Source organism: Poecilia reticulata, linkage group LG18, assembly GCF_000633615.1.
Source record: "Poecilia reticulata strain Guanapo linkage group LG18, Guppy_female_1.0+MT, whole genome shotgun sequence".
Taxonomy (NCBI): Eukaryota; Metazoa; Chordata; class Actinopteri; order Cyprinodontiformes; family Poeciliidae; genus Poecilia; species Poecilia reticulata.
The window spans coordinates 18,247,881-18,261,651 of NC_024348.1; the positions used below are offsets into that span (position 1 = coordinate 18,247,881).

Sequence of the window (13,771 nt, forward strand, 5' to 3'; positions counted from 1 at the left end):
TACACTCAGAACTTTGCTGAGGACACAGAAAACACTTCAAACTGAGAATGATTCAGTATAATTAGCCATAAAAACGAAAGGTTTCTTAACATTTATTATGTTCGTGAATGAAAATATGTCGTAACACTGACTAAAATAACACACGCAGCCTATAAGTACTTACCAGAAAGGATCTGATCAATAGTCTTTCTCAGGTCGATAAACATGTCATCACTTACTCTCCAAAAACCAACCTACAGTGTCTTTGAAATGTATTCATTTCCCTTAAACTTCTCCACAGGTTTACACATTACCACCAAAAACGTCAACACACTGGAATCAATGGGACGGCGTGTCTGTGAGAATTAGTTTCTCTCTCAGACTTTTCTTATGTCTCGTAATTTAATGGCAAGACAAAAGACGGTTGTACTAAACTCAGAGACTTACTGTATACGCTATTTATGATGTTCAACCTATTTTTTTTACCTAAAATAAAAGATATTGTGAAGTATTTTCAAGTAGTTGCAGCAGTTGGTGGTAAAAGTTGTGTCCAAACTCGTCACAGCTAATTTAAGTTTTATCTCAGATTCAGTAAACGCTGTGTTGTGGATTTTACCTCGTTAGTTGGCGTTTTTGAGCAGAATATGGTGCCATCTACAAGTTGTAAGTTATAACACAAGAAAAATGTCTTATAAGTGAAATAATCTGCCAGTGGAGATAGTACTTTTTAAAATCAATAGTATTGATTATAAACCAAGCTTTTTCTTGCTGGAAGTTCACTGTATGTTAGTTTTGTCAATGCAAGGGTACTAAAGTATTTGCACTAGAAACAAGACAAAAATACTTGGCAAGTTTTTGTGCTTTTGCATTTTAGCACACGAAAACGAGGCCTGTCAAAATAAACAATCAATCAATTAATCGTATGATAAATTTAAACAATCTTGATAATTTCCATTTGTATGATTTATTGTTTTTCTTTTGTCTCTCTTAATGTAAAAAACACTCTTCAGTCTGACGCTTTGGTGTCAACTTGCTCTTGTTTTAAGGATAATTTTCATTATTCACTTTATTTGTTATTTTTGTTGTTTTGTTAATTTATTTTTGGATATTTAAAATGTCTTCCAGTCCCAGTGTTAAATGTTCATTAGGATTTTTAAAGTTTATTAATCTCTGAGAATATGTTCTTGCATTATTATGCCACTACCAGTATATTTACTTGAAAATGGTCTCAAAACAACAATCGTTTATCGCAATAACGTTTGGGACAATTTATTGTCCAGAAAAATGTATCGTGACAGGCCTGAACAAATGTTTTTGTCTAAGAAAAGAGTGAAAAGCTAAAGACAGACATCTCTTGTGCCGATGTGGACAGTTAATATTTTAGCGTCACACTCCGCAGGTATAGAACATTCTCGATTTAAAATAAGCTAGAAACAGTGAGCCGTTAGCCTTGTTCTGTTTCATATAACCTGGTTCTGATTAAACATCTTTCTGCGACAGTAATTACTGAAAATAACTGTTAAAAATATCTGAACTATTTTACTAAAGCTGTAAAACCTCTCAGCGGTAATAGTTGCAAAAGTCCCAGCTGCAGTTTAACCTCAGTGAGCATCTGCTGATGAAGTTGGTATTTTTATGAACTGTTTGTGCTTCATTTCACTTCCTGTGACTGAAAGCTTAAATATTCATCTCAATGACTCAACTCCTGGTTTCCTTATACTCTTCTCCCCTTATTTGTTGTCCTGAACTTCCTTCCCATCTTGCTCACGCACAGATCCAAACACATGCTTAGGTCTCACGATATCCTTGGCCGTTTTCCACCTCTTTGATATGGCCGTACATCCAGTCAGTGTTCAAAAAGAAAAACGTTCGCTCGCTGACTGTGTAGGGCTGTGGCTTGTGCTGAGTCACCCCTCCTCCTCCTCCCTCCACACAGACAAACAGAAAGACAACTGTGTGTTCAACATGTAGGACCACATGTAACCTACTGCAACATGTGTGCGCACCCATCTGTGTGTGTCGGTGTGTGTGGGGAGCTTCCTCAGACACAGTGGAGTCTTTCAGTCCCGCTGTGCAACAACCTCTCTTTGTAGTCACCCTCATGTGAAGCAGGGCAACACTGATTGGTATTCAACCCTTTAAGTTGTGCGTTTTAAAGGAGTCTGGTGAAAACTAAGACGATCACCACGAGAACAAAAATCTGGCAGTTTGGATTATGATTTGCACGTCGAGACAGAGTTCAGGTTTACAGGAAGGAGGGCCACTGAGCTGTTATTTGAAACATGAAGTGATCACTTCAGTGAGGAGCTTCATTTCCTCTTCTGTTGTTGACTCTTCCATAGGAAGAGCCACGTTTCCTTTGGTCAGTTTATTGCAAGGCTTTCTGCTAAATATGTGGCATTACCTCACTTTGAAGGGCCTTTCTGTTGGATTTATGACGTGTAGTATTTACTCCAGTGGCTCACGCAGAACATTTTGATTTAAGGTGCATTAGAAACAATTGTAGCTTTAGCAGATAGTGGTATCTTGGGGTCACCATGTCTCCATAATAACCATCAGACACCATCTACTTGCCGTTTGGTTGTTTGGGAGTACAACAGTACAGTGGACCCTTGTATTCACAGAGTTCACTACCAGTCACCTGAAAATAGCTAATAATTGTCTATTTTATTAGATCAGCCACCAAAAATACCTTAATATGGACGTATTTGCACAGTAGAAACTGAATTGGCACCACAGCAGAAGCTAACGTCTACGGTCTTCCTTATTTCCTCTCTTGAGGGTTCAGCCAATCAGCGCCAAGCAAAAAAAAAAAAAAAAAAGGCACTCCTGGATTGGCAGCTGTGCAAACAACAGCCAATAGAGCATTAAGTATCATTTCACATTGGTATTTTATCTTCCAAAGATGCTTTTTCTTTTGAATATTTCAGATATGCAACTCATTACCTGGTGTCTATGGCGACGTTCACACAGCACGCAAATGCAACCGATATCCGACTTTTTAACCGCAATCGGAACGGTCATATCGCTTTTTAAATGACTTTTACGTAGTTCACATGACATAATTCTGCAACCGAAGAAGCAGACACAATAAATCCAGATGTAAACAATGGCTGACAAGCCACAAAGAGACATTGCTATTAGTTGTGCTTTTGTTTTGTCAGCTACTTTCGTCTTATGATCTTGTGACAATTCAAAATCCATCCACAGATGCCGGCATCCATTATTATTTCTATGAACAATGCACTGCTATGTGACATCCACGTTCTTTTTCTGCGGATGTGGGTCACTTTGGGGTCGTAAACCATTCACACAGAAGTCTGATTGTAGTCGCAATCAGTAACGAAGAACATGCAAAAGTAAAAATAAAAATCGGGATTGAGTGTCAATATTATTGCAAAACTCACCAGTATGATTGCATAGGACATCTTTTCTTAATATGGTGTTGTCGTAACATTGACCCAGATTTTCCTATGATAAAGATATAGATTAGATTAATTGTCCTCCTATGTTAGAGAAAAAGCCAAAATGCTGTTCAAAGTGTTAACAGCATGGATAATAATTGACAAATGTACTCAAAATAAGGCTTAAATCTCCAGTGTGCGGTTATTTAGCCGAGTTTTCAGATTGTTTTTCGACAGTAGGTGTTCCTAAATTTGGCCGGCTGTCTGTGCTTCAGCATTTATCATCCGATGACTCAACTCATGTATTTCATCAGCGTTCAGCTGGGTTTAAGTACAGTGCTCCAAGATTTCAACACTGCCTGATTTCCAATAACTTTGGCGTTAAGTGATCCCCGTATACACAAGGTAGGACAGAGCAAGGAGATAATCGGTTTTCAAAGAGACAAACTAAAGCCCTTTGCCGTACTGGGGCTAAAGGCTCTAATAGTCTCCCTGACTAATGACTCATTTGGGAAAACCTTGAAGGATAAAATTAGATTTATAGAGACGGATAACGCCAAACGTTCCCGTCTGGTTTCTAACCAGATCAGAAGGACTTCTGCACAGGAAGTCATTTACCGCTCTCCAGAAAGTTCGTTTCATTGTGAATAAAATAGGAAGACACCATAAAAACAAGTATTAAGACATGTTTCATAGCCATTATTTAATTTGCTCGCCTCTACTGCGCGCTGTCACAGGGTTAAGGAAACACTTTCTCCCTCTCCTTCCTACTCCTTTTCTCTCTCTCCTTTTTCCATCCCCTTCTCTTCCCCCGTCCGTTGCATTCCTGCTAACCAGTCCTGCCTCTGTTCTCACTCGTATTCCCATCTGCGACTGTGTGGCCACGTTGGACCCTGGAGATCAGGGTCCGCCCACTCGCTCCTCTGTTAACCGTGTAGCTACTGCTTGGTTTCCTGCACGCTTACGAAAAAGCAAACAAGTCCTTTTAGGAGAAGTAAAAAGTTAACGGGGGAAGTTGCCATGGAAATGACGAGGAAATCTGATTGTTCTGCTAAAAGCATCCCAACGACCAAAGGCCGAAGCTCACTTAGCACCCCACGCCCCAAACCGCTAAAAGGGTGGCAACGAAGGACAAAGTTTGGACAGTGTTTATAAACCGGCAGCATATGGAGAAGCCCTGCAGGCCTGTTATCTGCTAGCTCAGGGTTTCTGGTTTCAAGCTAGCATGGCTGGGTTTAAAAATAAACAAAGAGATGGGGAATGTGGGTTTTCTGCTGCAGCTGCTCCCACTCCACAAAACACAGCACACCTATCAGATAACCTGAGGCACCTCTTCACAAACTGCACCTGGGATGAAGGTCCAGGTGGGTTTTGCAGGGCCTTCCATCACCTAAAACAGTTTAGTCACATTACAAACTCAACCCTCAGCATATTTTAGAAGTTAGTGGTGAATAACTGTAGCATGGAAGGAAAATTAAACACAAATAAACCCCAAAAAGTGTGGTATTAACTTGTATTCAGTCCCTTTCACCCTTAAATAAAATCCAGTGCAACCAGGAGTCTCACTATTGGTATAAAGAGGAAGGTATTCTGGTCAGATGAGCCCCAAAAATAAATATTTTGGAAACACTGATTCACACATTTCTCCATGGGGAACATATTTAAAAGAAAAAAGACTTTACGACTTTCTTCTGCTGGAACAAAGACGATGTAAAAGAGTTCATACCTAAAGCCGAACCACCGTAAACAGATAACCACAGCTCCAACTGCACCGACCAAAGCAGCGATGCATCGATCGCAGTTTTGTGGTCGATCACAATCAACAGACTTTAAAAAGCCTGACCTGATGAATACGATTTAAACCACTACCAATTTTCTTTTGTTGCTGTTTGAAAAGTTTCTAAAGACAGAGACGTGCTCCAAAAAAAACAACCAAAGCAAAACATGGTTCTACAACATGGTCCATGCAGCAGATCAGGGCGCAAATGCATGCAAAAGATTAAGATTGGTTTGCCAAGAATACTTTTGAGGCTGTGATAAAGTGACAAAACCTAAAAATGTCAAAAGGGTATGAATATTTTTTACACCGGACTTAAGAAATTTAGGCTGACTAAGCACCAACTAGTTTTAACCACATATCCATCCTTTCACTTTGTATTTCACATGCAATGGATGGAAATATGCTAAAATCTGGATGTCAACCAATGCCTCATTAAAATCTGCCTGCTAATACAACCATTTTACAATTTAAGAAAGGTTTTCTTGATTTAAATGGAATGAGGTTTTTCTCTTCACACTCCAAAAACACAAAATCTTACCAAGTATTTTTGGCCTAGTTTCTATTGTAAATATCTTGGTACACTTGAAGTAAGACAAAACTAACTTATGAGTAACTTTTTAGCACAACACTGGAGGTTGATTTAGGTCAATAATTGCTTAATATTGATGAAAAAGTTCTAGTTCCATTGGCAGATAATTTCACTTACAAGGAGACATTTTTCCCATGTTGATTTTCCATCAACATTAAGGAATTATTGACTTAAAACAAGCTCATTTTTCTTGCTAAAAAGTGACTTAGTTAGTTTTGTCTTATTTCAAGTGTACTGTGACATTTGCATTAGAAACCAGACCAAAAGTACTTGGTAAGAGTTTGTGTTTTTGCAGTGCAGTGCTTGGTTAACCAACATAAACATTTAGCAAACCTTGTTGCCATGGATTTGTGCCACTAAATACTCATAGCAGCAGAAACCGCCGGCATCTTTACTTGTGAGTTTGTCTGAAACTGGGGTTCCTCTCCAGTTACTGTTTGGCAGCACGTGCTTCACATCTCCCACTCTAACTGAGCCCGGCGCGCCTCCGTCAGTGAACCGACTGTAAATTAATCTCTTTGTTGTCTAACAGCCTCGGCTCAGACTGGATCGGGACAACGAAGAGGGGGGCAACCACGAGTATGGACGCCACCAAACCAAGAACGTGAGTCCCAAGGTACAAAATAAGGCAACATTGTCACATAAATTCAACTAAAAAGCTGGTTATGCACACACAAGGATAAAATACAGTGGACAGTTTCGTCCCATATATATCCCATCAGGGAACGTTATCCGTTTATAGATTATCAGTGCATTGAAACCTCCATACACAATGAGAGGTCTGCAGAAGATATTATTGGCAGAAAATCAAAGCATGTTGATTTCCAAATTCTCTTTAGGCCCATTAATCCTCTCTGCTGGCTTTAGAGACAGGATGGACGATGTCAGAGAAACAAAAGGCTGCAGGCTGGACCTTCAGACTGAACGTTTCCCCTAATTACACGATTACTTACAGAAAATAGTCCCACATCTATGTTTAGCATGTTCAGACCTGGCAAACTATCTGAAGGAACGTTTGTTGCAGTTTATTGTTTTACCAAGTCAACCTTTTCAGTTTATTTGCTATTTATTTTACATTGGCTGTTATACTGCTAACTGCACTGACTGAACAAATTAAATGAAAGTTGTTTTTACATGTTTGACTGAGCTTGTGAAGCTATTGGTGTATTTAAATGTGCCACTCTGGTGCAGAGTTATCAAATACATTTTTTTATTGGCTGATACTAAATCTTAGATATCTGTATTGGTATCAGAAGTGAAAAATGTGGATTGGTGCATATGTATTCAAAATTTGATCAAATGAAGTTACTGCATGCAGTTCAGTGATATAAATAACACTTCTTTAAGCAAGTGGCATCCCAAAGAAGTCAAATTAAAATGGAAATATTATTCAAGCAGGGTTTCCTTCAGTTTATTATAAGTCTGGCAGGCCACCAGGCTTTAGTTGTGACACCGCCAGGCTAAATATTGCTAATTCATTTAATTTCCTTTGAAATGTTTGCATTTTTAAGACTTTATAGTTGGTGTTCAGGTATTGATCTTCCAATAAAATATAATTATCAAGGGATATTTTCAAATTTCCTGTTAACTTTAGACATTTTTTAACTCAAAAACACGACGTGCCGCTGGACGGATGACTGCCTGACCTCCATAACCACCAGGCTTAGCAGGTTTTCTGCAGGAAACCTTGTTCAAGTGCTCTAAAACTGCTGTGCCATGCCATCACAGACACACGGTTATCTAAAAGGGAAGTACTAAATAGTTTTCCCGTCATCGTTTTTATTATTATCGGTCAGTAAAAGCCTGGCTCTGTCCTGTCCGACTGCATCTTCAGGCCCTGTAGGTCTCCAGACACTATGGACAGAATATGGGTCAAAGCCGGCTCAGTGGACCTGACACCAACTTACCAACTACTGACGCCAGCAGTTATACGCCACACACAGCTGCCGCCGGGCCGCGTCAGAGAAACCGCTCGGTCTGATGAGGTGAAGGAGGATTCTCCTGACAGCTGCATGTCCAGTCATCACTTCGGCTACAGACGGATCGTTGCAAAGAGCTGGCCGATCAGACATGAATGACTGGACCTCTACAGTCAGACGAGGCACTTCAGAACCTTGTTCGGACTCACTGTGGCTGTGACTAACAGGGAAGGACTGGGAAGTGTGGGTTTTGAAGATATGGATCAGGTACAGGTACTGGGGAGAGTTCTCCAGACCAGTTTTCTCATTCTGATTGGCGGACATAAATTGGCTTAATGGTCCTTATCGACAACTTTGGCCTCTGCAATTATTTCACTAAAGTGTCAAAGTTTTGGTTCCCCATCTGATCAGGCTTGTCTCAATATCTAATTTTTGCTTGATGATAAATTGTCCCAGTAATTACAGCAAGACCATTTTCAAGTAATATATGGGCCTGTCACAGTAAGCAATAAATCAATTAATAGCATGATAAGTTAAAATTAGCTCAATAATCGTTTGAGTGATTTATAGTTTTTCTCCCTTTCTACCAAAAACTGGATGATAACGTCTTCAGTCTGGACCTTCGGTCTCAACCAGCCTTTTCTTCTGTTATAGAGACTTTGTAATTCATTTTATTTGTTGTTTCTGTTGTGTTATTTATTTTGGCTCTTCAAAATGTCTTCCAGTCCCAGTGTTTAATCTTCATCAGAATTTGAGGATGTGTTCTTGCATTATTTTGTCATTATCATTATGTTACTTGAAAATGGGGTCAAAACAACAATATTAACATTTGTAGCTAAAACTTCAGGGGCAATTTATCGTTCAACAAAATTAGTTACTGTGCCAAGCCTAGTTGATGATGACTTAATGCAAAACCAATAAAAGTTTAATCTTGTAATGAACACTGGAGAACATTTTAAATATCCAAAATAAAAAACAACAACCAAAAACAATAAATACCAATACACCCAAACAAAATTTCCCTTCATAAACTCTTCGACACGACGCAACTTACTTAAAATTTTTAATTTCTGCATTTAATCATAATGTATTTTCACGGAACCGACAAATATAACATTTCTGATAACACTGTCAGCTTTGTTTTTAATCACCATTAATTAAAATTTATCGAGACAACACTAAGTCATAAGACATTTTTCACAATCAAATGATACACGATAGTATGGATGATGAATTGATGATCTTTACCAATTCTGTATAAGTAAGTTTAATTATTGTTTGATTGTTCAAGTCAAAAACTGTGAAAAACTGGCAGCAGCATTTACTTTGAGCATTTTTTTTGTGTGTGCATAGTCATTAAAATAATTGTCAAAAACCAGATTTTGGTCCACCATCCCATATACCCACAATAAATTTAGTGCACATGGTAGAATATGTTCCCTAAAGTAATAAAAGCACAAGAATTGGAATTGGAATAAAAACAATGCTAAATGGACACACACTGCCAGGTTTAATTTTTTAAAAAAAGCATAACATGAAAAAAATATAGAAAAGCAGGGTGTATTTAAATAATGTGAAATAATTCTCAGGTGTGCTTTAAGCCCGTTTCAGCCAATCAGAACAAAGAGCCACGCTGCCAGCTTCATGATGAGGCTATAAAGCACCATGTGCCACATTTAGCCAACCTGTAGGAGAGGATGGGAAGTTTCCCCGCATCGCTCCTAAAAACACGCAAAAATAGAGATGTTCAATCATTTATTTTCACTATTTGTGTCTTTATTGCTTTAATTACAAACATGTCCGTCAGGTCTGTAAACAGTTCTGTCTGAGAAAATAGCGAAGCTAGGCCAAAAGCAACGGCCAAGAGGCTGATCGTGTTTCTTTCTTCTGGATCAGGCTGATTAATTAATACGCCGCCGAATCGACAGGCTCGGTTCGGTTGTGTTACCTCGCAGTCGTAGAGGTCCGTTAGCTGGTCGATGATCCACTCCTCCAGGTTCAGTCTCTTCCTCAGCTCCTTTCGGTCGTATTTGACGGTAACCCTTCCCTGCTTCCTAACGGGAGTCTCCGGTTCCTCCGTGGTGCCGGCCGGCGTCTGGAAATATACCCGCGGTTGAGGGCTTGTCTCCGGGCTCGTTACAGCTGCCATTGTCGCTCGGTTAGGGGATGATTTTTCTCTTTTTTTAAAAAAAAAAAGGAAAAAGGACCCCTCTCCTATCTGGAGGTGTGGAAGTGTAAAAAAATGGGACTGTTGTTCTACAAATAAATAGCTGTGTGTGACTTGAAATCCCCCCGGTAAGAAAAAAAAAGAAAAGAAAATAACGGTCGCTGGACCTTTTGTTGTCCAAAATGGCTCAAAGGGACACTGACATGGGATGTCCGCTTCCACAAAGACAGACCGACTGCTGCGGTTCAAGTGGACGTGTAACCGGCTTATCGGGCTATTTCCAGCAGTCAGGCTCCCTGCTTCTGTTAAAAAAGGAGAAGGCAGCGGAGGCAGAGCCGGCCGCAACTCTTCTGGTTGAGTACAAAGAGGAATCACACGTCGGTCTCTCCGTTCCGCTGGTCCCCGGGGAGCAGCGTGGTGGGCTTTACGGGTCTTTTCCGGGATCCGACTATGATGGATCGGATCTTCTGTGTACGAATTGTTCACGGGTTTATTTTTTCAGCTTTTAGTGCATTTTTAGTCTTTTGTTTTTGTATTTTTAATAGTAGAGTAAATTAATTAATGTTTCTTCTCCGTTCCGCTGCTCCGAGGAGAGGAGCATGATGGGCTTTCCGGGTTTTCTCCGGGATCCAACTCTGATGGCTCGGCTCATTTTTTTTTCATTTTTTCATCTTTTTGTTTATTTTTTGTGCGGTCACTGTATGTTAATAGTATATTGAATAAATTTCTGTTCTTTTCTACCAAACACTATTATTATTATTATTATTATTTTATTATTATTATTTATCCAACCTGGTACTAGAGCAGATTCTGAACAGGTTATTTTGAACTGGATTAGATTTCTAAAAACAGGGTAAATATGTTTTTCCAATAAATGGTTTTTTTTTTTTTTTTTTTGCAATATTTTGGGAAGGATGTCAGAGCTGGAAGACAATTGAACTTATTTGTGGGCAAATGATTTTACAAAATTGTTGCAGCCTGGATCATTGCTTAAATTGAATAGTGCAAAAATGAACTCTATAGACAGATTGATTGATAGATACTTCCTTATTGTTAAATAATGAACTCATACATGGCTCATTATTAGTTGTTAGCCTTACATCTTAATTTATTTAAATTATAAGTTGATTAATTTACTTATTTACCCAGCATGTAAAAATGAGAGTTGCTAAAGAGCCTGAAATAATTTGATTTAGAATGTTTTCATGCTGCATTGGGATACATATAGTGAAAGTTTCTCACCTAGATCTCATACTTTAGCTTCAAAACAGCACAATAAAACCCAAAGATACTTCATGCTGCTTAAGTTTTCAATAGCCTGTCTCTCTTCCGAGATTACAATACAAACCATAGGTGGAAATCAGCAGGAACAACTGTATTTTCTGCCTCATTGTTGGTCTTGAAATGAAAGTGATTCACCAGCAGGCGAAGGCCACAGCGATAAGGTATTAAAAGGAGAAATGTGCCGCATTTCTTCACAGTGGGTCCATTGTGCTGTCACAGCGGGGAGCCTCCTGCCTGGACGGGCAGATTGAAACTAAAGTTTGAATAACAACAGGAGTCAGGGAGGAGGTGCAGACAATCACTGTCTCTCACTTCTTTTATTGGTCTCTGTGTGTGTGTGTGTGTGTGTGTGTGTGTGTGTGTGTGTGTGTGTGTGTGTGTGTGTGTGTGTGTAATGTGGGGATGTTCACATCTATCATTTCTTCATATCTGTGTGTGTGTGTGTGTGTGTGTGTGTGGAGGGGGTTGAACACGTGTGTGTCCTACTGGGCAAATTTCACAGACAACCATGGCAACAAGACATGAAACCTGAATTATTCAGAGAAAGGTCTGAAACTTACAGTCGAGTAAGCACACATTTAGACATGTGTGCTCAGACATGCACAGCTTTTCACCCACATTTCTGCAGCAGAAAAACTCGACAAACACGCTGCAAGGTGAACAAACTCTGTGTCTTCTGGAAAGAGGGAGAGACGTTATTAAAACTCATCAGTTGTTCTGTCAAAATAATGAAGAAGGTGATGGTGAGTTTGTGTGTTTTGGTTATAGGCTGGGCAATACGACTTCAAAATAAAATCAGATTTTTTTATTTTTTTTAAATGCCAAATCGTAGATGCCAAATATTTTCAAAAACCTGCTTTTATTTCAGGTATATCTTCTGGAAGATCTTAAAGTTTAAATAAATGCAAGCCGTAAAACAGGATTATAAGCCCGGAGCGGGCTGACATCACTGAGATGCTTTGTCTGGTTTTCTATGTTGCTCTGTATGTTAGCAATGCCAGAATGCAAAGCAAACTCAATTGAGCTGAACCTAAAGAGTACATTGGTGGGAAAAAAAATCTTACTTTCCAAAAATTAAATCTTCATAAACAGAAAATCTGACTTTTTTTTTTTTCCTGCCCAAATAAATCTTGTAAAAATATTTAAAACGACACGTTTAGACAGAGAATCCAGTAGTTATCTGCAGATTATACGGTAAACTCAAATCAAGTAAAAGTTTATTTATACAGCAACATTTACAACAACCTCAGCTGACCAAAGTGCTTCACAACAAACACAACATCACAGGTAGAGAAATGATCAAATAGAACATCAAATTAAGTTTTAGGAGAAATAATAAGACAATAATTACAAACCTGTGTTAGAGTTTGAATAAAAAACAAAACAATACTTAAACAACAGCTGCCGTCATTTTCTGCTGCAGAAAATTGCTGCATGTTTATTTCCAACAACCTATTAACCCCAATCGCTTAAAAGGGCAGAATTACATAAAATCGACTATATTGGGCTTTCATCATGTTATAATGTTATTCCATCATCGGTTTAGTTTGATCTGCGTTAAAACTGTTGTCTAAAATCCAGAGATTTTACACACACGTTGGGAAGGCCGGCTCCAGAAGTGGCATTTCCTGCACTGGTTCAGTGAGCCAAGAAGCCTTTGAAGCATGAGAGACAAAGAGATCTGCTGCTGATCTGAAAACTCCAGTTTTTCCAGGGCGGCTCGTTGTTTTTGCCAGTTTGTGACCGAATGAAGCTGCTCGTTGCATCAGATTCTGTTCTGTTCGCAATGTTTGCTATTTGAGATTTTCCTCCTCGTTGACTTTTTTCTGTTTTATCTTCAAAGGTTTTTTCTTCAAGAATTTAAAAAAACATAGATTTTTATCAATCTAAAGATGTTTTTGTTTTTTTTGTAACAAATGTGACATGATTCGTCACGCCGAAGCGCCTTGAGGCAGAAGACGCTTAACTGTGGATTAACCGAATCGCTGATGCTTCTGAGCGGAACAGATTTTAATGTTCCCTGCAACATCAGCGCTGAAACAAGTTCAACTGGTTCTTTAACAGAAAACATTTCTATCATCTTTTATCTTTTTTTTTTTTTTTTTTACATGTTTTGCACATTATTGATTTGCTTGTAGAGCTCCTTCAGTGACAGACAGACTGCATCCTAGGTGCACATAAAAGCGTTATCACAGATCCTTCCTCCCCACATTTTATAACCATTTATACGTTTATAGCCGTCACTCCTCCCAACAAACGGGTTTACATCCCTGCTGACGCTAAGGAACTAATAAATAAAATTATGATATAGTCATCATCTGACACAAACTCGTACGGGAATAAAGTCATTATATTATGATTCTATTCTCATACACCTTTACTCTTGTAATTTTATTTTATTTCCTTAGAATAGCCCTAATACTCAGTTGGACATTATTATCGTTATTTCCACTTATGCTAAAAGGTTATGAATCATCCTGAATGAAAAATCTGTCATTTAAAGTTTTAAATTAACATAACAGCCATCTCTATAACGTGCTTGTTTGTTTGTTTGTTGTTTGTTTGTTTGTTTGTTTGTTTGTTTGTTTGTTTGTTTGTTTGTTTGTTTGTTTGTTTGTTTGTTTGTTTGTTTGTTTGTTTGTTTGTTTG

The 13,771-nt window shown here is 38.7% G+C and overlaps 1 protein-coding gene across 1 annotated transcript in view; it reads right to left on the reverse strand.

Annotated features, from left to right (window-relative positions):
* The window catches only part of ppp1r14bb (protein phosphatase 1, regulatory (inhibitor) subunit 14Bb), a 32,043-nt gene extending 21,776 nt beyond the window's left edge, over positions 1-10,267 (reverse strand). Inside the window, exon 1 of the mRNA XM_008435907.2 lies at positions 9,620-10,267. Coding sequence (XP_008434129.1) covers positions 9,620-9,820 — 201 coding nt within the window. The 5' untranslated portion in view covers positions 9,821-10,267. The remainder of the gene's footprint in view (positions 1-9,619) is intronic.
* Positions 10,268-13,771: the final 3,504 nt, after the last annotated feature.